General features: G+C 33.9%; 1 protein-coding gene across 22 annotated transcripts in view; it reads left to right on the top strand.

Annotated features, from left to right (window-relative positions):
* CDC42BPA (CDC42 binding protein kinase alpha) overlaps nucleotides 1–23,124 on the top strand; it is a 313,738-nt gene that overhangs the window by 133,566 nt on the left and 157,048 nt on the right. For all 22 annotated transcript variants that reach the window (XM_067028895.1, XM_067028865.1, XM_067028824.1 and 19 more), the window contains exon 6: nucleotides 14,162–14,255. In XM_067028895.1, coding sequence (XP_066884996.1) covers nucleotides 14,162–14,255 — 94 coding nt within the window. The remainder of the gene's footprint in view (nucleotides 1–14,161; nucleotides 14,256–23,124) is intronic.

Here is a 23,124-nt window from a genome sequence, read left to right as displayed (position 1 = left end):
TACAGGCCACTTCCTGGCCTTTAGCCAAGGCTCTCTTACAACAAAATGATAATTTTTTGGGGGTATTACATTTAGTGTAGCATTTATATGGTGGACACAGCAATAGTATCATAGTGAATAGGTCTGTCATTTGGAAGAGCCCAGTGTTGGGTAGGGATAAATTTAAAGAAACCACTAATTCATCTTATAAGGCCATTACATACATTCTCATATTTTTGTACTACTATTTTAATTACTTGTTTTTCCCCTTTGATCTATTGTTATTTGTACCATATGATAAACTTGTGCAGAACTGTTTAACATAGAAACTAGCTGATGGTTAACAAAATCTAGTTCTTCCTCTGGCTGATCATTTTATTAGATCCTGAGGAGGCTTTAACTAAATCTCCCAATACATTTAATTATTAATATCAGTATTATCAAAAGGCCTGTTTACATAATGTGGTTGAATCTTACCAGCAAGGCCAGTGTTAACACCATATGGCAGTATGGTGAGTCAGAAGATGCTGGCATGAGCTTCCCTTGTGGCACAGTGGTTGAGAATCTGCCTGCCAATGCAGGGGATGCGGGTTCGAGCCCTGGTCTGGGAAGATCCCACATGCTGCGGGGCAGCTAGGCCCGTGAGCCACAACTACTGAGCCTGCGCGTCTAGAGCCTGTGCTCCGTGACGAGAGGCCACGACAGTGAGAGGCCCGCGCACCGCGATGAAGAGTGGCCCCCACTTGCCGCAACTAGAGAAAGCCCTCGCATAGAAACGAAGACCCAACACAGCAAAAATAAATAAATAAATAAAATTTTTTTAAAAAAGATGCTGGCATATTACCAGTGTCTCACCAACTCATCAACCATCTAGCCCATCATCATTTCATATGACTAAGTTGTCTCCCAGAGTGATGCCACTCAGGTTCGCAGAGTTCCATTTGATCATTTCAGGTTCCAAAAGCAGGAAGTTGTTTCAGCAGCATATGGCTTCACCCATTCTGGTATTTGGTGTAATTGAGCTAAGAGACAATATCATACCTTGTTTGAATTTTATTTTATTTATTTTTTTATACAGCAGGTTCTTATTAGTTATCCATTTTATACATATTAGTGTATATATGTCAATCCCAATCTCCCAAGACAACATCATATCTTGCTCTGAGCCTCTCACAGAGCATCAATATAATAATATTGGATTTCCCTTATTGCATAACCCATTTATTCATTCTTTTATCCTTAGCTGTTACTTTTCCTTCTCTCTATTTGTCACTTAGTTTTGCCCAAACTTTTGGTCCTTTGGAAAGAATGTTAGGTTTGGCCACTGTGCTGGTCCAAATTGACAGCAGCAATACTAGTCTAGCAAGTGCCTCCATCTCATTGCATTGATGCAGTGTAGGGTTGCATAGATACAGAAATAGTGGGCTATCTCAACCACCAAGCAACCCAGCAGTATTCCCTTCCAGTCTTGGTTTTACTAGAGGGAATGATGGCACGACTCACCCTATCAGGCCCTTAGGAGGACTGACATTAAGGTTTAAAGGCTAGAATTTCTTCTTAGAAATTGTCCTTGCTTCTGGCACTTACAGTTGGAGCCCTGGTTCTGGGACTCTGCATCTGGTAGGGAGGTGAGGCGAGAGGGGAAGAACTATATAGTCATAACGGCATCCTCCCTCACTTCCTTCTTCCTTAGGGAAGTGAAGTATTACAAATTTACTTGTTATATATTACTGGTGAAATAATTTTCTTTTAGGCATGATTTAGAGGTCCTTATCATCACTAAGGGTGCTTTTCTATTTCGCCTTGAAATTTACTTTGCATGTAATATGCAAGTATACCAGGCTTTAGTAGCCATATTCCCGTGAATTTCTTTCATCTTGTTTTTATTCTTTTCATTTTGAGTATCTCTTTGGTATGTGGCAATTAGTTGTTTTACTTGCTGATCCAGAAAAATCTGTGACTCATTGATTATGTGCTTTAATTACTTGTTTCAAGAGATGTGTTAACTTTTACAATATGGTATTGTATTTATCAAAAAAGTCAAATGAATAAGTATAAATTTTGAAACAAATAGATTCCAATGAAGACAGAAGTGCCTATATAACATAACAGTATATAAATACATTTTAAAGTAATTTCATATTGTTTTGGTAGTACCGTCAGTTTGAGAATTATTTGAAGAATCTTCAGAAGAATCCAAAATATGTCTAATCATTTTCTTGCAAGTTGGTGTCTGATTTCATTATGAAACAGAACATTCTGGGTTTTGGTTCAAATGGTCTCACTTTTGCTTCATGGTATCTAAAACCAGTGCAGAGTTCTGATAGGTGTTAAATGAACTTTGTGGAACACCATGAAATGTTGAAGGAACTATTATTTTATCAATAAATATGACTGTCTTGTGTATATATAATATAAAAATCACAGTATCAAGTCATATATTTATTGAAAAGAAAAATCTATTAAACTATTCATGATTATTCATTAGCATTTCTTATATAATTATATGGTATTTTAAAATAGATACGTTTTACCCATTAACTAACTATGTTCCCCCTATTTCTCATTATTTAATTTTAGCAGTAGAAATGCCTTGGTTAATCTCAGATATATATTTGATAACCCTAGCGCCAAGTACAATCTGTGGTACATAGTATTCAATTGTTAGTTGATTAATTAATTAATAGAAACTGTAGAAGAAAATCAGATAAGTGCTAAGCATAAATAAGCCTTTATTCAGAGTGCTAGTACATGAGGAGGTTTCAAGGAATATTCTACTTGTTACGGAATGAGATATGTGTTGTTGTCCCCCCCACCCCCACACCCCACCCTGCAGTTCATATGTTGAAGCTCTTAGTCCCCAGTGTGCCTTTAGGAAGTAATTAGGTTAGATGATGTCATTATGATAGGGTCCTCATGATGGGATTAGTGCCCGTATAAAAGGAGACAGCAGAGAGCGTGCTCTCGCTCTCGTGCTCTCTCTCTCTCCCTCCCTCCCTCTCTCCCTCCCCCCTCCTTCTCTCTCTCTTTCTCTCTCTCTCCCTCCCTCTCTCCCTCCCTCCCTCCCTCCCTCCGTGAACACACCAAGGAAAGGCCATGTGAAGACACAACTAGAGGGCAGACATCTTCAAGCCAGGAAAATAGTCTTAACTACAAGCCAAACCCTGCTGGACCTTTATCTTGGACTTCCCAGCCTCTAGCATTGTGAGAAAATAAATTTCTGTTGTTTAAGCCAACCAGTTTATGGTATTTGTCATGGTAGCTCAAGCTGACTTAGACATTACCTTAGGAAAGAAAGGCAGTTTTTATAGAGCTTTAGCAAGATAGGTCTGGTGGAGGGAATATAGGGATCGACACCTTGTTTTATTGTGCTTTGCCTTATTACACATCAAAGATACTGAGCTCTTTACAAATTGAAGGTTATGGCAACCTTGCATTGTAAGGTAATGGTTAGCATTTTTAAGTAATAAAGCATTTTTAAATTCAGGTATGTACATTTGTTTTTTTTAGATGTAATGCTATTGCACACTCACTAGACTTTTATATGCACTGGGAAACCAGAAGAATTCATGTGACTTCCTTTATTGTGATATCAGCTTTATTGAAGTGGTCCGGAACCTAACCTGCAGTATTTCTGAGGTGTGCCTGTAGTGTCAAAGGCTGTTCTCAGAAGAGAAGGCAATTATTCTTGCAGTTTAGGCCAACTGGGATTTATCCAGAGGAGCGGAGGCAAAGATCATGGGCAAAAGGGAATGTGAGAAACGACTGGGCTGACAAGGACAAGGTCATAGGAGGTCCACTGATGAAAATAAGATACTATTGACTGGTACACAGTTTTAGAAGGTTTTTCTCTTTAGTGATATGTTGTTTAAGTAAATATAAATATGTGTTAAAGGGATTATGTTAATGTATAACAAGACAACGAGGAGCATAAGATAATAAGCCCATACATTTTCTCAAGGTAATTTTTTGGGGCAGGCTTTAAAAAAAAGAAACTTTTTTTTTTGAAATCATTTTAAATTCACAGGAAATTTCAGACAGTACAAAAAGATCTCATGTACCCTTTACCCAGTTTCCCGCATTGTTGCATCTTACCCCACTCGTAATAGGACTTTTTCTTTCAGTGACAGTGGGTAGTAGTTTAGTCTACATTTTATAATCCCTGGACTTGCTGCTCTTTTCTTCTTTTTCCCATAGTCTCTTTCCCAGGTCTTCCTTTCCACATGCACTCTAGAGTTTGATCTGCTGGATTTGAATATTTATTTCTATAATTAGAAATGATTTTAATTTTGTGGTAGACTTTCTTTAAGTTACACTGTAGGTGTGGGTTGTCAGTTTTACTTGTTTCCTCTTGTGGATTGTATCTAGATGGTTTTTTGAAGGATATGTAAAAGATCAGGATTTGGGCAGCCACTGTTGGGAAAGATAAGTTTGAGAAAAGTTTATTGACAGAATGTTATGAATAACTTTTTAAAATTGTAAGATGAGCTTCAAATTAATGTTCCTATTAAAAATTCAAATGTATGACTAACAAAAAGGCAGTTTGTGACATAATTTTACCAGTGTGGGTTTTCTCTTCTTTATTACTGATACAATAGGTATTTGACAAAATTAAGATACACTTTTAATAAACATTTTAGTTGTAATATTATAATACTGTATGCTGATTTTCTTCTGTATGGGTATATAAAGAGGAGGAGTAGGAAGACCAGAAAATAAAAACATTCCATTGTGAGGGTCTACTCCCCCAACCTGTATAAATGATGAAAAGGAACCAAATCGGAGACATTGACATGAGGTTGATGGAAGGAGAGATACGTGTCCTAAATTAGTATTCTCAGTAACCAATCCCTATGCAGTATTCTGATTTGTGGTGTCTGGACTGGGGCTGAGGTACATATAGTTAAAAAACCTCTATAGTTGATTTTGTTGTCCAGCCAGAATTGAAAACTACTGCTTTGAAGGTTAACTAATGTTATTATATCCACATTTTACTATTATAGTAATAATAATTATAATAATCATGCTCTGATATTCTACTGAAGTATTAAAGTAAAAATGACCTATGGAATATTGCCCTTTCAGTGTGGTCATTGTTTTGGGATGCTTTTTTATTCTTAATGTTATAAATAAAAATATGTATCATTATAAATATTAATTTTGACTTAGAGTTTTAAATAATGTTGTTCCTTTTAAGTCAGATGTTCCTTTTAAGTAAAATAATGCTTTTCCTTGGGGACAAGGAAAACTGCAGATTACAGAAACTTTAATTCATGATAAGTGGTACAATTCATATTCAGATTAGGAAGAAACTTGAATAATACTTTTTTACAGTGATAATATAGAGATTTTTATCTCTTCTAAACATTTCTATCTCTTTCTTAGTTTTCATGGATTGTCAAGGTTGGAACTAATGTTTTGCCCGAATTTTCCTTTCACTTCCTTTATTGACAATACTTGTTATCTGGTTGGCTGGCTGCCACCTTATTTGCAAGATGTCACTGACTCAGAGTGGTTCTGAATACCAGATGTTATTTTACTTCTTATGTCAGAAAATGGAATTCGCCAGCCCATTGTTCCATTTATCCATTGCCATGCAACACATTGTATTTTCCAGAAACAGAGACTGAGACAGAATGTATGTATAATGCAAGATGTACTAAGGATTAACACCTTTGTGGGGGGAGCTGGAGGAAGCAGGGTTAGGCAGAGGGAGAAGTCAGTTTGCACTGCAGGCCAAAGCCTCAGCCAGCCCCACTAGGAGTTCTGGAAAGTCTATAGCCCATCAGAATTGTTACTCATTTAGTAAAATTGGCTGAGTCTTTATAGTTCCCTGTAAATTATTCAGTGGATATAGGTTGCCCAAGAAAGACAGGCCTTTTGGGGAAGAGGCTCTCTGTAACTTTAAAGCAGCTGAGAACTGAGTCTTAGGGAAGGACAGCATTAGGGGAATGGGAAGTATGACTTTGGAAAAAGAGGAATCAGGAAAGAAGACTGAGAAGAATTGGTTTTAGTTGAGAAAATAGAGGAGAAAATGGTATAGTTGGGAGAATAATCAGCATTGTCAGATGTCACAGAGAAATCATTATAGGATTCAAACTGAAAAGATTCTACTGGATTTGGCAATTAAAAGGTTATTTGTCATCTTAAAGAGAATATTTTCTGCATATGAATGGGAATGGGAAAGCCAAAAAAATTTTTAAGAACTTCTTTTAAGCACTCAAATTTCTTTTAAAATTTGATGATACATTCCAGTGGTAATGTAAGAATAAAGACTTGCATTTTCTTGGGCAGATATAATAATGATAGATAACTTTATAACTATGACTTTACTTGAAAAGGTTTTGTTACTTACAGATTGTTAAACCTTTTCTTCTGTATGTAGCCTTCAAGATGCCAAAATCATGGTTTAATTATCACATTATTTGTAGAGAGAATAGATAGGTGTTCACCTGCTTTTCTTTGATCCTGGCTCTTCTAGATGAGAGAAAAGAATCTCTTGGGTTTGAGGGTACTGTCAGTTATGTAAGTGTAACCATCTTTCTATCATTTTACACTTGGGATCTCTTTCTATTCCTCTACTCCAGTGAGAACATTCTTATGAAGTAGTTAAGAGCATTTGTGACTCATATGATGGGTATTGGTCAGCAGATGTATCCACACCTCCCCTGACATTTGTGGGGATTTGAATCTGCAGCTTCTCTTTCGCTTCACCCACACTTCAAAAACCTAAAGTGCAAAAAGAACCAGGCCTATTCCTGTATGTGTTAGGCCCAATTCAGATCATATTTTGTATACTTTCTCCCAGACATTTTTAGATTAGATTTAGATGAAAATGGTAGACAATCTTAAAGGAGAAAGGGAACCACAGAAGATCAAGCTGTAGTCTTTGGTTGAAAAAGGAGGAAGGGACATGTTTTCCTTTGTTTGAGGTGGTTAAGTGTGTGGACTTATATATGTTTTAGGCCTTCCTTGTGCCCGGTAATTTAGGTCATACTTAAGTATGACCTAATAGAAAAGTCATTCTTTCTTTCTTATGAATTCTTTAAGTTCTACCTCATATCTGCATTATACTTTGTCTCCCCCCCAAAAAAAATAAAACATAAATATTTTCAAACCTAACATGATTAGGGAATAGTTCATAGTTCGTATACTCCTGAGGTTTTATTAATTCAGAAGATTAGGAGAGTTTCCATCAAATCAAATAGAGACCATTTTAGGAACAGAGAGACTTCTTTTTCAGCCACAGAATAAACTAGTTATGTGGAATGAATCATTAGGCACATCATTACACATGAAATGTGTAATTGTATTCCCTGTTGCACAAGCAGAGACCAATTTGTATTATCTTTATAACATTATCATATTTATCTATGATCTTGATACCCATTAATTGTTTTCACTGAAAAATATTGCTGACTGCAGGTGATCATAGTGGCTTAGTCAAAACATTTTCATATTCTTGAATTAAATGACTCAGACATTATATACATGTATTTTGGGGGTTTTTTAAGATTTTTTTTGAGGTGGACCATTTTTTTAAAAGTCTTTATTGAATTTGTTACAGTATTGCTTTTGTTTTATGTTTTGGTTTTTTGGCTGCAAGGGACATGGGATCTTAGCTACCCGACCAGGGATTGAACCCACACCCCATGCATTGGAAGGTGAAGTCTTGACCACTGGACCACCAGGGAAGTCCCCTGTATTTTGGTTTTTAATTAACTTAAATCAAATAATACTGCATATAGTTAAAATAAAACTCAAGTAGTATCAAAAAGATTATATTGAAAATAGTCCCTCTGTCATACCTATTATGCCTGCTCCCCCCCAGTGGCAGCCACATTCACCTTCTTTATGCTGTTTTTCTTGTTGTTGCTTTTTAACCCCATATCTCTATAATGTCCTGATATCTAAGCCTATTATTTCTTGATTTATAAATTTTAGACATGTAATATATGCATTTTAGAATTATTTTTTGTTTTTTTAATCAAGAAGAGTTGTTGAATTTAGTAAATACTTTTTTTAAATAAAATAAGAATAGGTAGATGCTTCCTTAACATGCTGTATGTGCATGTATCTTATACCTCAAAAGTCAGCATCATGCTAAATAGGTAACTTACTAAAGTCAAAACAAGACAAAGATGTTCATTGTCACCAATATTATTTTACATTGTAGTAGAAATACTAGCCAGTAAGGCAAAAGAAAAAATTTAAAGTGTAAGAATAGTAACATTTATAGATGCTATTCATAGATGATATTACTTTATACCTGGAAAATCAAAGAGATTTAACCTAAAAACTACTACAAATGGCAAGAAAGTTCAAGAAAGATATCAAGAGTTTTTGTTGTCTAATTAATTGAGTAAATATTTATTGCATACTACTATGTGTCAGGCTCTTTTCCAGGTGCTAGGAATCTAGTAGAGAACAAAATTCCTATCTTTGTGGAATTTATGATGTAGCAAGGAACAATAATTATGAGGAGATATAGTAGAAGAAAAGACTCTAGGTATGGTATCTAAAAATATGGACTACTTAGGGATATATTTATTAAGAAATATATAGCATATTAACAAATATACAGTGAGGAAGACAATCCCTATCAGATGTTAAAATATCTGTATTTAATAATTAAAAGTATATTACCACTGTGTGTAAAGACAGACTAATGGAACCGAATTGAAAGTCTTACAGTAGATCCAAATACTTACAAGTGTTAACATCTGGTGAAGGTTGCATCTTAAATAAGAGGTTCAATGAATGGTGTGTGGGAAAAATAAAATTGGATCATACCTTCCAAGGTGTTCCAGGAAGAATTCCAAATGTATTAAACATTGAATCATATGCAGTAATGATCATAGCAAAGAGTATGTTTTCTGGAGCCAGACTGCCTGAGTTTAAATCCTGATTCCAATCACTATGTGACCTTGAGAATTAACTGTGTGGCTTAGCTTCCTCATCTCTAAAGAGGGAAAATAATTGTACCTACCTTGCAGTGTTGTTGTGAACATTAAATAAGTAAAGCACATAAAGTATTTAGAACACTACATGGAAATTAGAAAGTACTAAATAAGCATTAGGTGTTATTTTTTATCAAGATACAAGAAAAGATACCAAGAAATAATATTAGGAATATAACTATATATTGTAGATTAAACAAATAATAGAATACAGTGAATAATTGTATTCCAATAAATTTGAAAATGTGTATGAAATGTATATTAGAAAATATAAATGACTATAACTTAAGAAGAAATAGAAATTATCTCAATAAACTAAGAACGTTTAAAAAAACTGAATCTGTAATGGAAAGTTCTCCCTCCACAAGACTGCAGTCTCATATTTTTTAAAGGTACTTCCTTCTTGTCTTTACCCCTTTTATTTTTATAAATTGAAATACATATGATAAAGTCCACAAGTGTTAAATGTGCAGTGATGATTTTTGACAATGTATATACCTGTGTAACCACCATCCCAAATCAAGATGTAGAATGTTTCCATCACTATAAAAGTTTCCTTGTGCTCTTTTCCAGTTAGCAACTTCTATCCCTCCATCACCAGTTGTTTTGGTTTCTATCACCATAGCTTAGTTTTACCTGTTCTAGAACTTCTTATAAATGGAATCATACGTCGTAGATTTTTTTTGTCTGATGTCTTTTGATCAACATAAAGTTTTTGAGATTCATCCAATTTGATGTAGTATCAACAGATTCTTCCTTATTGCTAGACTAGTCTTCCACTGTGTAAATACGTGACAGTTTATCCACCCACCTGCTGATGGTCATTTGAGTTTTTTCCAGTTTTGAGCTGTTACGAATATAGCTGCTATGAACAGCCTTTTACCCACATGGCTTTATAGATGAGTTCTCTTTTGTTTTTAAGAAAGGAATAATTGGGGACTTCCCTGGTGGTCCAGTGGTTAAGAATCCGTGCTTCCACTGCAGAGGGCATGAGTTTGATCCCTGGCCAGGGAACTAAGATCCCACATGCCGCGTGTCGGGGCCAAAAAAAAGAAAGGAATAATTGAATTCTGTATAAATTTCTTTTGAAATTTTGATAAGCCATCTATCTCACTTTATGAAGATAGTAAAACCTTAACAACAAAACTTGACGAGGGTAGTATAAGAAGAGAATGTTATATAGCACAATATCACTTATGAATATAAAAATAAAAGTTTTTTTAAAAACTTTTAATTAATTATTTTAGGCTGTATATGGTCTTAGTTGTGGCACATGGGATCTTCACTGCAGCATGCGGGATCTTTCATTGTGGTGCGTGGGCTTCTCTCTAGTTGTGGCATGTGGGTTTTTCTCTCTCTGGTTGTTGTGTGTGTGCTTCAGAGCATGTGGGCTTTGTAGTTTGCGACACATGGGCTCTCTAGTTGAGGTGCGTGGGTTCAGTAGTTGTGGCACGTGGGCTAAGTTGCCCCGTGGCATGTGGGATCTTAGTTCCCCAACCAGGGATCGAACCCACATCCCGTGCATTGGAAGGTGGATTCTTTACCACTGGGCCACCAGGGAAGTCCCTAAAGATAAAAGTTTAAAAAAATCAAATTCAGCAGTGTATATATTATGAGTGCTAAGACAAAAGTATTTTTCAATTTAATATCTGTAATTTTTAAATAAATGGCTTCTTTACAGTCTTTACAATCAGTGGAGTTTTAGATTCAGTGATAGATGGCACATTAAAAAGAAAAGTATGGCCATGTAGGTTTTATTCCAGGAAGCAAGGGAGTTTCAACATTGGGAAATCTAGTAGAGTAATACACTGTAGTAATAGGTTAAAAGAGAAAAATAAACTCAATACCAAAAATGACAACAAAATTGAATATCCACTTCTGATACTTTTAGCAATTTGGGAGGAGAAGGTAATTCTCCTAATATTGAGTTTCTACTGGAAATCTAAACCAAAGATCACACTTAATGGTGAAATATGAGAAACATTCCCATGAAAATTGGAAGCAAAATGAGAATGCTTCTATGAAGAAAATCCTATTCACAATAGCAACAAAACTGTAGGGTATCCAAGACTATCAATAGCAGAAGATGTGTAAGCTCTCTGTGGAAAAATATTCAATATTATTGAAGGACATAAAAGAAGACTCATAACTAATATATAAGGTATTTATATACATTAATTAAGACATGTGTCTATAATGTTAATTAACTTGATACATGGATGGGAAGGGTCATATTGCAAAGATACAATTTCTCTTCAGATTAACCTGTAAAGTCATTGTGATTCCCATCAAAATCTCAGTATGTTTTATGGAACATATTAAGCTAATTCTAGCATTTATCTGGAAGAGCCATTGCAATTTAAAAACATGGTCTACTGGTATAGAGAGGTCATTATAGAGCTCTCATAATTAAGACAGTAGTCTAGGTATAGGTAGGATGACCATATCTCTGTTTGCCTGTGACAGTTCCAGTTCATGCCTATTGTCCTGGTCATTGTTAATAGGCTCCCTTTCGTTCTAAAGATTTTTGATTAAAATTGCATGGGAAATCCTGAAACAGATCCACTTGATTTATGACCGAGGTGCTATTAGAAATCAGTAGTGAAAGGATGTCATTCAATAAATGGTATTGGGACAGAAAGAAATATAGTGTGGCCTTTATCTTAACACTACACACAAGAATTAATTCCAGGGAGATTAAAGACTTGAAGTGAAAAGTAAAACTTTAAAACTTTTAGAAGAAAATATAGGAGACTATCCTTATGAGCCCTGGAAGGAGAGGATAAGGGAGATTTCTTAGGACAAAAAATGCAAATTTTGAGAGTAGAATGATGGTTGACAGGAAATAGGGAGAAGTTGGTCAAAGGGTACAAACTTTAGGTTATAAGATGAATAAGGTCTGAGGAGCTAATGTATAGCATGGTGATTATAGCTGATAATATTGTATTGCTAAGAGAGTAGAATGGAAGTGTTTGCACCCAGAAAAAAAAAAAAAAAGTAAATATGTGAGATGAGATGATGAGATGATGGATATGTTAACTCAGTGGTGGGGATCCTTTCATAATGTGATGTATATCAGATTAATCATTATGTTGTACTTTAAATATATTACAATTTTATTTGTCAATTATATACCTCAGTAAAGCTGAAAAAGACAAAAAATATAAATTATAAGACTACATTAACATTAAACAATGTTTTTATGAGTAAGAAAGACACTATAAACTATGTGGAAAAACAAGCCCACATGCTGAGAGAAGAGATTTGTAACACATGTACTTAAATCTGAGAAAACGAAATTCCTGAAGATTAACCAAAAACAAACAGCACACACACAGTATAAAAAAAAATGGCACGGGATTTTAACTGGCATTTTACCGAAGAGGAATCTAAGATGACCATTGATAATGTAAAAAAGAGTCTTAACCTTAGTAGTAATCCTGCTACTAAAGTTGAAGATGTACATGTCTTTTATCATAGCAATTCCACTTCTAGATAGCCTAGGGAAATGTTCCCATATGAGTACAAGGAGGTATTTGTAAAAATATTCATTTTGGAATTTTGTGTAATAGCAAAATAAAAATCTAAAACAATCTAAAATTGTTGGAAACAATCTAAATTCCATAATCAGGAGCATTGATAGATAAATTGGATCTGTGAAAATATTCCATATAGCATTTAAATTAATGAACTAGAACAATATGTATCAACATGGATAAATTTTAGAAACATAACATTAGAATAAAACCAAGTTGCAAAAGGCTACACACAGTTTGGTATCAATTATAAAGTTTAAAGACATTCAGAAAAATATATAGTCTTATGGTTACATGTATATGTACTAATAATATAAAATATGCATGATATAGTAAACACCAAAGTCAGGATTGTGGTTGCTAACCTCTGGGGAGTGGAGGAAGGGGGTGATATCAGGAAGAGTAATGAGATACTTGGGGAGTGGCAGTACTATGTATAATGTCTTGTTAAATATTTTACATTTTATTAATTATTTGTTATAAGTGTATAAGTACAATTTATTTCTCTTATTAAGTTTTAATATTTCCTGTTTTTTACATAGCCAAAAATATTATTGATGTTTATAAATCCTGTCTGTGTAATTCCTTTAGTCTCCTTTAAAATCTGAAAATTCTACCAGTAGCAGTTATGTATAATGACTATATAGTTTAATATTTTTAAAAATAAAGAATAAAATACAGTTTCCCCCTCATCTAAAAATGGTCTAGGTAAATTTCTAAGGTTCCTTTCCAGCACTAAAGTGTACTTCTTTGATGTTTCTGAACAAGAGAAAAATCTTTTCTTAATATAGCATTTCTGAGAGTTGAGGTTATAAATTCAAATATGGAGGACTATGAAGACCATTCCTCTGCAGGCTGTTGTTTTCAGTCTATCTATCTGCCTGTCTGTATTAAGCAATCATCTATCATCTGTAACAGGGGTCAGCAAACTTTTTCTATAAAGGGCCAGATAGGAAATATTTTAGGCTTTGAAGGCTATAGTCTGTCAGAGCTATTCAACTCTGCCTTTTTAGTGGGTTAGCTGCCACAAAGGTTTGCAACACTTTTTTTAATTCAAATATAAAAATAAACACAAAAGCTGGCATGATTTAGTTTGTTATTAGTTAGATTTGGATATCTTACAAGCCTTTGACTTAACAGCTGTAAATAGCTTTATATAATATAGATCACTATTTAGTAGTGGTTTCAATTGTTTTCCGAATCAGCTTTGTGAAGCAATTCTTTTTGTGTTGTCATGACCTGCAGTAATTGAAAATTTATTTATTTACATTTATGTTCAGGGTCTAGGAAGTATATTTTTCCCTGTTCAGTTTCATGGGCTAGAAGGTAGTATGTTTTGTGGGTATCAAGTAATTACGGCTCTTCTCTGTATGCAGAAAGTAGGCCTGCCATGGCCACCTTGGAATCTGTGCAAATCTAAAGGAAGAATGGTAAGATTTAACCTCAGTGAAAATTACCACAGTACTTTTTATCTCCAGAACACTGAAATTGCATGTGTTTAAAAAAGTTTTAACATGAATCAGAGCTAGGATTTGAACCCATAAAGAAATAGTCTAAAGAAACATATGTTCTTAGAGTATTAATTTTAAAAGAAGTTGAGATTTTCAGACAAAATGGTTATCTTACCAGGTAACTGATTGTGTTTATTTTTCCCAACTAAAAATTGAACGCGTCTGTTTTTTTCAGGGACATCAAACCTGACAATATATTGATGGATATGAATGGACATATTCGGTTAGCAGATTTTGGTTCATGTCTGAAGCTGATGGAAGATGGAACGGTAAATAAAGATAAATCTTAAACTATTTTACCCACAGACATCTCCCTTACTACTTGTTTTATCTGTTTTAGAAGCCATCTATTTATATTATCTATGAAACATCCTTCCATCCATTTGTCTTTCTATGCTTTACTTCACTTAGGCATACTTACTTATAATAGGGCTTGTCTAAAAAGTCATATACCATTTTCAACTGCTTATATTAATGATCTTAAGATTTATACACTATACCTTTTATGAGACTCTTGTTTGTTCCTTTTTTAGCTGAACTGTTTATTATTGTACTTGAGATATTTCCACAGTTCCAGAGGAGTGAAGAAAATAAATCCTATATGGAAAAAGAAAATGTGACTTCTTCATTTCATTTCTTTTCTCTTTCTTTACTAGTTGTCTGGTTTTCCTGAGGGACAGTGTTCAACAAGTGAATGCTTTTATCAGAAAGTCCTCTAGGCTGATTCAGTTTTATGTTACCATTTACTTTAGTCCTGCTAACCCTAGGCCCCTCCGTTATATTCTCTCACTTATTTAAAAGTTTACATGCCCGAATTGTATTCCCTGTTTGTTATTGTTGTTGTAGTATTTACCTCAATTTCCTGGTTGTATAGCATACATCCAAATATATATCATTTTAATTGGCAGAAACTTTTTGGAGAGTAATTTAGTATAATACATTGCAAAAGCCACGAAAATATCACATTATTCTGGACCAGTAATTTGACTTCTGAAAATTTATCCTAAGGAGGTAACTTTTTTTAAAAGGATTATATGACTTCTGCCTCTGGCCATGATGGAGGGAATAATTGATACCAGATTGTTCTTTTACTATAAATAACTATAAAACTGGATTTGAAACAACTGTTTTTAGGCAGTGGACGACAGGCAACACAAGACTGTTATCTCTGAGAGAAGTTAATTCATGAGGTATGCCTCACCATTTCCCAGGATTAGGACAGTTTGCTGACTCTGATGCAGAAAGCTAGAGTTAAAGCAGAGTGTAACCATCTTACAGAGCTGAGGAGGAGGACATCAGCATTGGGTTAGCTGAGGCAGCTGGAATCTGTATGGCTTACCATCGGAGAGGAGGGAGTTGTGCATAGGGGATCCTAAAATATCCATATGGGGCTGTCTCATGATGGTTGGTCTGTACGTATGTCGTACAGTTGTCCCTTGGTATCTGCGGGATTGTATCCAGGACTGCCCCCCTGCCATGGATGGTAAAATCTGCAGATGCTCAAGTCCCTTATATAAAATGATGTAGTATTTTCATATAACCTATGCACATCCTCCTGTATACTTTGTATCATCTCTAGATTACTTATAATACCTAATACAATGTAAATGCCATATAAATAGTTGTAAATACAATGTAAACGCTATGTAAATAGTTGCCAGCGTGTGACAGATTCAAGTTTTGCTTTTTGGAACTTTCTGGAAAATTTTTTTAAAAATATTTTTGATCCATGATTGGTTGAATCTGCAAATGTGGAACCAGCAGATATGGAGGGACAACTGTATAAGAACATATGAGAATTACCAAAGAGTAGATGCTATCCATTTGAAAATTGAGCAGATTACTCGAAATCAAGCAGTGCTGGAGGAGACACAGTGTTAGGGGACATTGGAATGTTGGCTAGTTAAGATGTTTGTAACATGTAAGACTTACTCTAAGCCTATCTAACAGCCTAAAACCAAGTCCTGATAAGATCAATGGAGTTTGAAAGTGGTCCTCCAAATAAAGGGGTTGAGATGAATCTTAGATTTTCTATAAATTGCCTTTAAAGGGTATAACTGTAAGCCAACCCATGTTCAAGGAGATCAGTTAGTATTTTTTATCTGCTTAAAGGAGAATTTAATATTCTTCAGAGGAAGATAATAGAATTCATACTGTCCACAGTGTTTTATTGACAGTGGCCAGCATTCAGTCAAAAATCACTAGACCAAACAAAAATAGAGGGTAGGGTAAGTGATTGTGATACAGAATTTTAAAATAAAAGTAGTCAGTAAAAACCTGGCTAGCACAGACATTGGAGTTGCCAGAGACTTAATGAAACTATCATATATATGTTTAAAGAATCAAAGGAAGTTAATAGTCTTAAAGATTGCACAGATAAGGAATCTCTGCAGAAAAATTAATCAAACAGACCTTTTAGAACTTGAAAATTATAGTAATAGAAATAAAAAATTCACAAGAGGAGGTTAACAGTAGATTAGAAACGAGAGAAGAAAGAGCCAGTGAATTTGAAGACAGATTAATAGAGATTAAACAGTCTGAAGAACAGAGAGGAAAAGATTGAAACAAAATCAATATAGGCTCAGATATCCATACAGTTAGAATCCTAGTAAAAGTGTGATAGTAACAGAAAACAATTGTAAGAATTAATGGCTCAGATTTACCAAATGTGATGAAAAACACAGATATAAAATCCTAGCATATCTCAAGGTAATAAAAGGAACCACACCTGGCTACATCACAATTAAACTGCTGAAACTTAAAGAAAAAAAATTGAAAGCAGCCAGAAGAAAAAACACTTTACATACTGTGGAAAAAGCATAAAAAGAACCACTGAACTCTCATCAGAAATCATGGAATGATATCTTTAAAGTGCTGAAAGAAAAAAAAAAGTCTGTAAATCAAGAATTCTATATCAAACAAAAATATTGTTAAAAAATGAAGGTGAATTAAAGACATTTTCAGGTAAATGAAAGAGGCCTAGATGCTAAAGATTGTCCTTCACACCAAAGGAAATGATACCATTTGGATACTTAGCTATATGATAAAGAATATCAGATATGATAAATAAGATTTACAGGATAAAGGAAAAAGATTATATTAATCTTTCTTTTTAAATTTACATAAAAGGTATCTGACTATTAAAAGTGAAAATAATATTGTAACGTGGGGCTTGTGACATAGGTAGAAAAGTAAGAGATATGACAGTAGTCACACAAACAGTGTAAGACCGGTGTATGTAATTATTCTGCTCTAAGATAACTGCATGTGTTTGAAGTATATAGTGGGAAGTGGATAGTGCCAGGTATGACATGAGAGGGAGAGAAATAGCATGGTGGTCTAAGTTGAGAAAACATAGATTAAAGTCAGGTAGACTGTGGTATCAGAAAGTTGTGGTCCACAATTCCAGAAAAGAGAGAGCTACACTGAGAAAGAATTCCAGGGGAAGAGGTAGTGTTTCCTCAGTCCTGCATGTTATAAGCCCCTTAAAGCTGGGGCTCCTCCTATGGAGTCTGGTGTTCAGTCCTCCAAGTCCCTGTGCATTCGAGAATGCATTGAGTACTGTTTCTGTCTCTGTGAGTTGCCCCTGATCAGATTTTTCCTAAAATTCTAGTGTGTCTTCCTAGTCATTCATTTTTTATTAATGATCTCAAATAATTTTCCTAGACATAATAGCATGTTGATCCTCCATTTAGAAAATTATAATGAAACCTTCTTTTTTCATTTCCTTTCTACTTTATTTTTTATGTGATGTATACATATTTTAGGAAGACATGAGAAAAAACAGCATTCCTTTGTCCTGGTTCTTTCCCACCTCCAACTGTCTTTTTCTGCAGGCAGACACATAAAAATCTTTTAACTCTTTCTTCCGTTGTTTCTTCTACTTATGTATTTTTTATTATTGTGTTCATGCTACTGCTTCTTGTTATTTAGTTTTAGATATTATCTATTAATTTCCTATCATGGAAGATGAGGATACAGGTCTTTTATACCCGTCTCAACCAACCCTTACACTTCCTCTTTATCTTCCCAGTGTTGTTAATTATCACATAATCTTTCATTAAATCCTGTTCAGTTTTTAAATAATTATATAAATATTATTCATAGCTGTGCCATATTATTTATCTTAATTACCTTTCTTTTCTTGGATGGCTCTTTGTTCTCCCTGAAGTAAGTGACCCCTTTACTTTGCTTAGTTTTTCTGTATAATTCTCACTAGTTTATCGCCAGACTCTCTACTGCACATTAAGAAATTGAGCGATTCCTTTCTCTCTTAGACACAGTAAATAACTTAGTGGCTCCTTTGTCTGGAGGCATGCATACTCTCATTCTAGTCTAGACTGTCCAATAGGCCTACTGGAGATAGGCCTATCTCCTATCTCCAGTTCTCTGATGAGAACTGTCATCCTAGACATACCTTTCCTTATCATCATGGAATTTATGTGTCACTCTCTAGTATTGGATCCTCTTGTTTCCTGGATCCATGTCTGTCTTTCATCTCATTTGGTGGTACTGCCTGAGAAAGGTTCCAGTGGAAGTAAATATTTCATAATCTTGCATGTCTGAAAAATGCCTTCATTTCTTCTCTCATACTTGATTGATAATTTATCTAGACTGGACATGGTATGATGGATTTGAACTTATTTTTCTCTTAGAATTTAGAAGACATTGCATTGTCTTCTAATTTACTGTTGTGACATCTGATGCCATCCTAATTCTCAGCACTTCTGTTATAACCTTCGCCCCTTATTTGGAAGCTTTTAAGATGTTCTGTTTATTTCCGGTGTTCTGAAATGTTGTGATTATACAACTCTCTGTGGATCATTATTTATTATCTGGGTAGTTGCTTCAATTTTAACCTTTCACAAAGTTTGTGACTTTCCAAACTAAGTTTCAACTTGCTTTTTAGGTCTCACGTCTGAGTTAAAATTATACCATCTTAATCACTATACCTTTGTAAGAAGTCAGTTTCTGTGAGCGGGTGTCCTGCTGTCATTCCTTTTCTGTCTCTAAAATTGTTTTGGCTATTCTTGGCCATTTGTTTTTCCATATTATTGTTAGGATTATGTTATTAGTTTATATACATACAGACAGACATATACAAACACCCTTTCACATATACAAGCTTGTAGACCTGCGCTGAATTTAGAGATTAATTTTGGGAAAATTTTTGTCTATAACATGAAGTCTTCCCATCTGTGAATATGGTATCTCCATTGTTTTAGGTTTTCTCTTATGTCTGTTAATGAAGTTTTATAATAATGTTCAGGTAAAGGTAAATCCATTACCTTTATTTGTTAGATTTGTTCCTAGGCACTTCATGGATTTTTTTTTTTGGCCATTATAAATGGATAACTTTTAAAAATTGGCTTTTTAATAGCTTGTTGCTCTTCTTTAGGACCACAGTTGATTTTTGCATATTCATCTTGAAACTAGCAAGCTCAATACATTTTTCTATTAGTTCAAAATAATTTGTAGATTCTATGTGTATATGTATATTTTTCTATATAGACAATCATAATCTGCAAATAATGACACAGCCTTGTGTTTTGTCCTTTCCAGTCCTTACACTGTTATTTTGCTATATTTTTTTCTCATCATGCAGTCAGTGACCTTAAACACAATATTAAATAGGTGTAATAATTGGGAGCTTCTTTGCCTTGTTCCTGACTTTATTGGTGTTTTTCTGTAGTTTCAGATTAAGTATGATGTTTGCTATAAGCTTTGGGTATATATTCTTCATCAGATTAAGGAAATTTCTTATTTCTGATTACCAAGAGTTTGTTATGGTTTTTAATACTGTGTAATCAAGTGATTTTTCTGCATCCATTGAGATAATACCAGGGTGTTTTTCCTTCAGTCTGTTAATACGATGAATGACATAGATTGTCCAATGTTAAATCATCCATTCTTTGGATATAAACATAACTTTATCATCAAGTTGTATTGATATAGTTGAACAAACTGCTAGATTGACCATGCTAAAATTCTATATTTAATTGTTACCTGAGATTCATACCTGACATAGGTCATATCTGAGATTGCAGTATAATTTTTCTTCTCAAATTTTTCTTATCTGTCTTGTTTTGTATTTAGGTTATTTTAGCCTTATAAAATAAGCAGGGGAGCCATATCCCCTGCCCTTACCCATTTTGGGTCTAGAACAGTTATATAATACTGGGGTTATCTGTTTCCTATATAATTGGTAGAACTCACTTTTAAATCACCTTTGCTTTGGTGAGGTTTTGTTTTCTTCTGTTTTATTTTGTTTGTTTTCCAGGTAGATTTTATACTATTGATTCAAATTTTTTAATGGTTATAGGTCTCTTTGGTTTTCTGTTTCTTCCTGAGTCAGTTTTGGTAAGTTATATTTTTTTCTATGAAAATTATCTATTTTCTCTGAGTTTTCAATTTTATTGGTGTAAAGTTGTTCAGACTGCACTCTTTCTAGTTTTAAAAATCTCTGTTACGTATGTAGTTTTGCCCTTTCTTCATTCCTAATGTTGTTTATTTGTGCTTTACTTTTCTTCATGAGTTTTGACATAGAGTATTTTACTAAATATTTTCCAGCTTTAGTTAGAACTCTTCTGTGGACCATCAATTATTTTAGACGTGTGCCTTTTAGTATCCATAGTGTTATGTTTACTTACTTGGCTGTTTATAGAAAAGTTTTCTTTTACTGGAGAGTGGATCTATTTGTTATCAGTTTGTTAGCATTTGTCAAGATTGCTTTTAATTTTGTAACAGACCAGTTGTTATAACTGTTACATGTTTGTTTGAAAATAATACATTTTTTCCTAACTTTTGGGTGCAGGTTTCTATATATGTCCATAAGATTAAAGTTATTAACTTTGTTGTTCAAAATTTTAATATTCTTACTAGTTTTATTTCTTTCTGATCTATTATTTAGTATTTTAAAGTCCTTATTATGATGTTGAATTTATTAATTTTCCCTTGAACTTATCAGTGTTTTCACAACTCTTTTGTAGCTATGTTTTTAGTTATGTATTATTCAGAATTGCTCTTCCAGGGTATTTTCTAATTATGTTAATAAATCTTCAAAAATCATAATAATCATCTTGGCCTTAGAATCTAATTTGACTGATATTAATACAGCTACCTTAACCTTCTTTTGTTTAACATATGCCTGATATATCTTTTCCATCCTTTTATTTTTAACCTTTCATTGTCTTTATGTTTAGGTGCATTAAGCAGATTATTGCTGATTTTTAAAAAATTTGTTCATTTTGGTTTTATTTGTCATCTAGTGTGATGACTCTGTCTTTTGATAGGTGAATTTAATCCATTTATGAATTTCATTATTAATATGTTTGTATTTATTTCTAGTATATTGTCTTGTACTATTAGCTATAGGTTTTGCTTGTTTGTTTGCATGTGTGCCTCTCCCCCACACCCCACTTCTTCCCTGCCTTCTATTGGCTGGGTCAGATTTATTTTTATTTCTTTTTTTCTTTACTTCTTAGGAAGTTATACATTCTATTTCAAATATTTTAATGTTTATCTTAAAAAGTTTAGCATTTATCCTTTATGTAAAGTCTAGAGTCAATGAGTTTCTCCACCATATTCCTAATTAAAGAATAAAACTTAATTTGTCTTATACCATATACAAATATTAACTCAAAATAGATCAAAAACCTAAATGTAAGAGCTAAAACTATAAAATTCTTGGAAGAAAACATAGTGGGCAGGGGGAGAAGTTTTATGACTTTTATTTGACAATGATTTCTTGGATGTGACACCAAGCAATAGGCAACAAAAGAAAAAATAGACAAATAGGACTACATCATCATTAAAAATTTCTGTGCATCAAAGGACACAGTTATCTTAGTGAGAAGGTAGCCTATGGAATGGGAGAAAATAGTTGTAAATCTATGTCTGATAAGAGGTTGCTATCCAGAATATATAAAGAACTCCTACAACTCAATAACAAACTAACAGCCCAATTCAAAATAAGCAAAGGACTTGAAACGACATTTCTTCTAGGAAGATACACGAATGGCCAGCAAGCACATGACAGGATGCTCAGCATCACTAGTCATTAGGGAAATGTACATCTAAATTGTAATGAGATACTACCTCACATCTATTAGGATGGCTACTATAAAAAAAATAATTTTTGGCAAAATGTGGGAATATTGGAATCCTTGTGTACTGTTGATGGAGATGTAAAAGGCTGTAGCCACTGAGGAAAACAGTATGGCAATTCTTCAAAAAACTAAAAATAGAATTACCATATGATCCAGCAGTTCCGCTTCTGGGTACATGCTCCACAGAATTTAAAGCAGGGTCTCAAAGAGATATTTGTTCACCCATGTTCATTGCACAATTATTCACAAAAGTCAAGGGATGTAAGCAACTCAGGTGTCCATCGTTGGATGAATTGATTAAAAAAAATGTGGTATATACATACATTGGAATATTATTCAGCCTTAAAATTCTGATACATGCTACAACAAGGATAGACCTTCTTAAAAACATGCCAAGTGGTATAAGCCAGACACAAAAGAACAAATATTGTACAATTTCACTTACATGAAGTACCTAGAGTAGTCAAATTCATTGAAAGTATGGTGGTGGTTGCCAAGGCCTGGGAGGAGGAGGGAATAATTGTTTAATAGATTTTCAGTTTTGCAAGATGAAAAGAGTTTTAGAGATGGTGGTGATGGTTGCACAACAATGTAAATGTACTTAATGCCACTGAACTGTACACTTAGAAATGGTTATAATGGTAAATTTTATATGATGGGTGTTTTACCACAGTTAAAAATAATAATTAAAAAGTAAATAAAAATTAGAAAACAAGAAACTTAGAACATTGTAATCCTAATTGCTCCCTTAGTAACGTGTTATTTTCTAGCATTTTAGTTCCATCTTATTTTTCAACCTTCAAGTAGTTGTTCCTTCCTCCTCCTCCATCTTCTTTTTCTGTTGCTCCTGCTCCTCTTACTCCTCTTACTCCTCATCTTACTCTTTGTTGTCCTATTTCTCCTTCTCTTTGTCATTATTTTATCCAATTAATAACCATTTAGATGTATGTTAAAGTTTACTAATATCTTTGTTCATAATTGCTTCTAGTGTCACGTTCTTCCATCTGGGTTATATTTATTGATTCTGAAG

This window comes from Kogia breviceps, chromosome 1, assembly GCF_026419965.1.
Source record: "Kogia breviceps isolate mKogBre1 chromosome 1, mKogBre1 haplotype 1, whole genome shotgun sequence".
Classification (NCBI taxonomy): domain Eukaryota; kingdom Metazoa; phylum Chordata; class Mammalia; order Artiodactyla; family Physeteridae; genus Kogia; species Kogia breviceps.
This window is presented reverse-complemented; position numbering and strand designations above follow the sequence as displayed.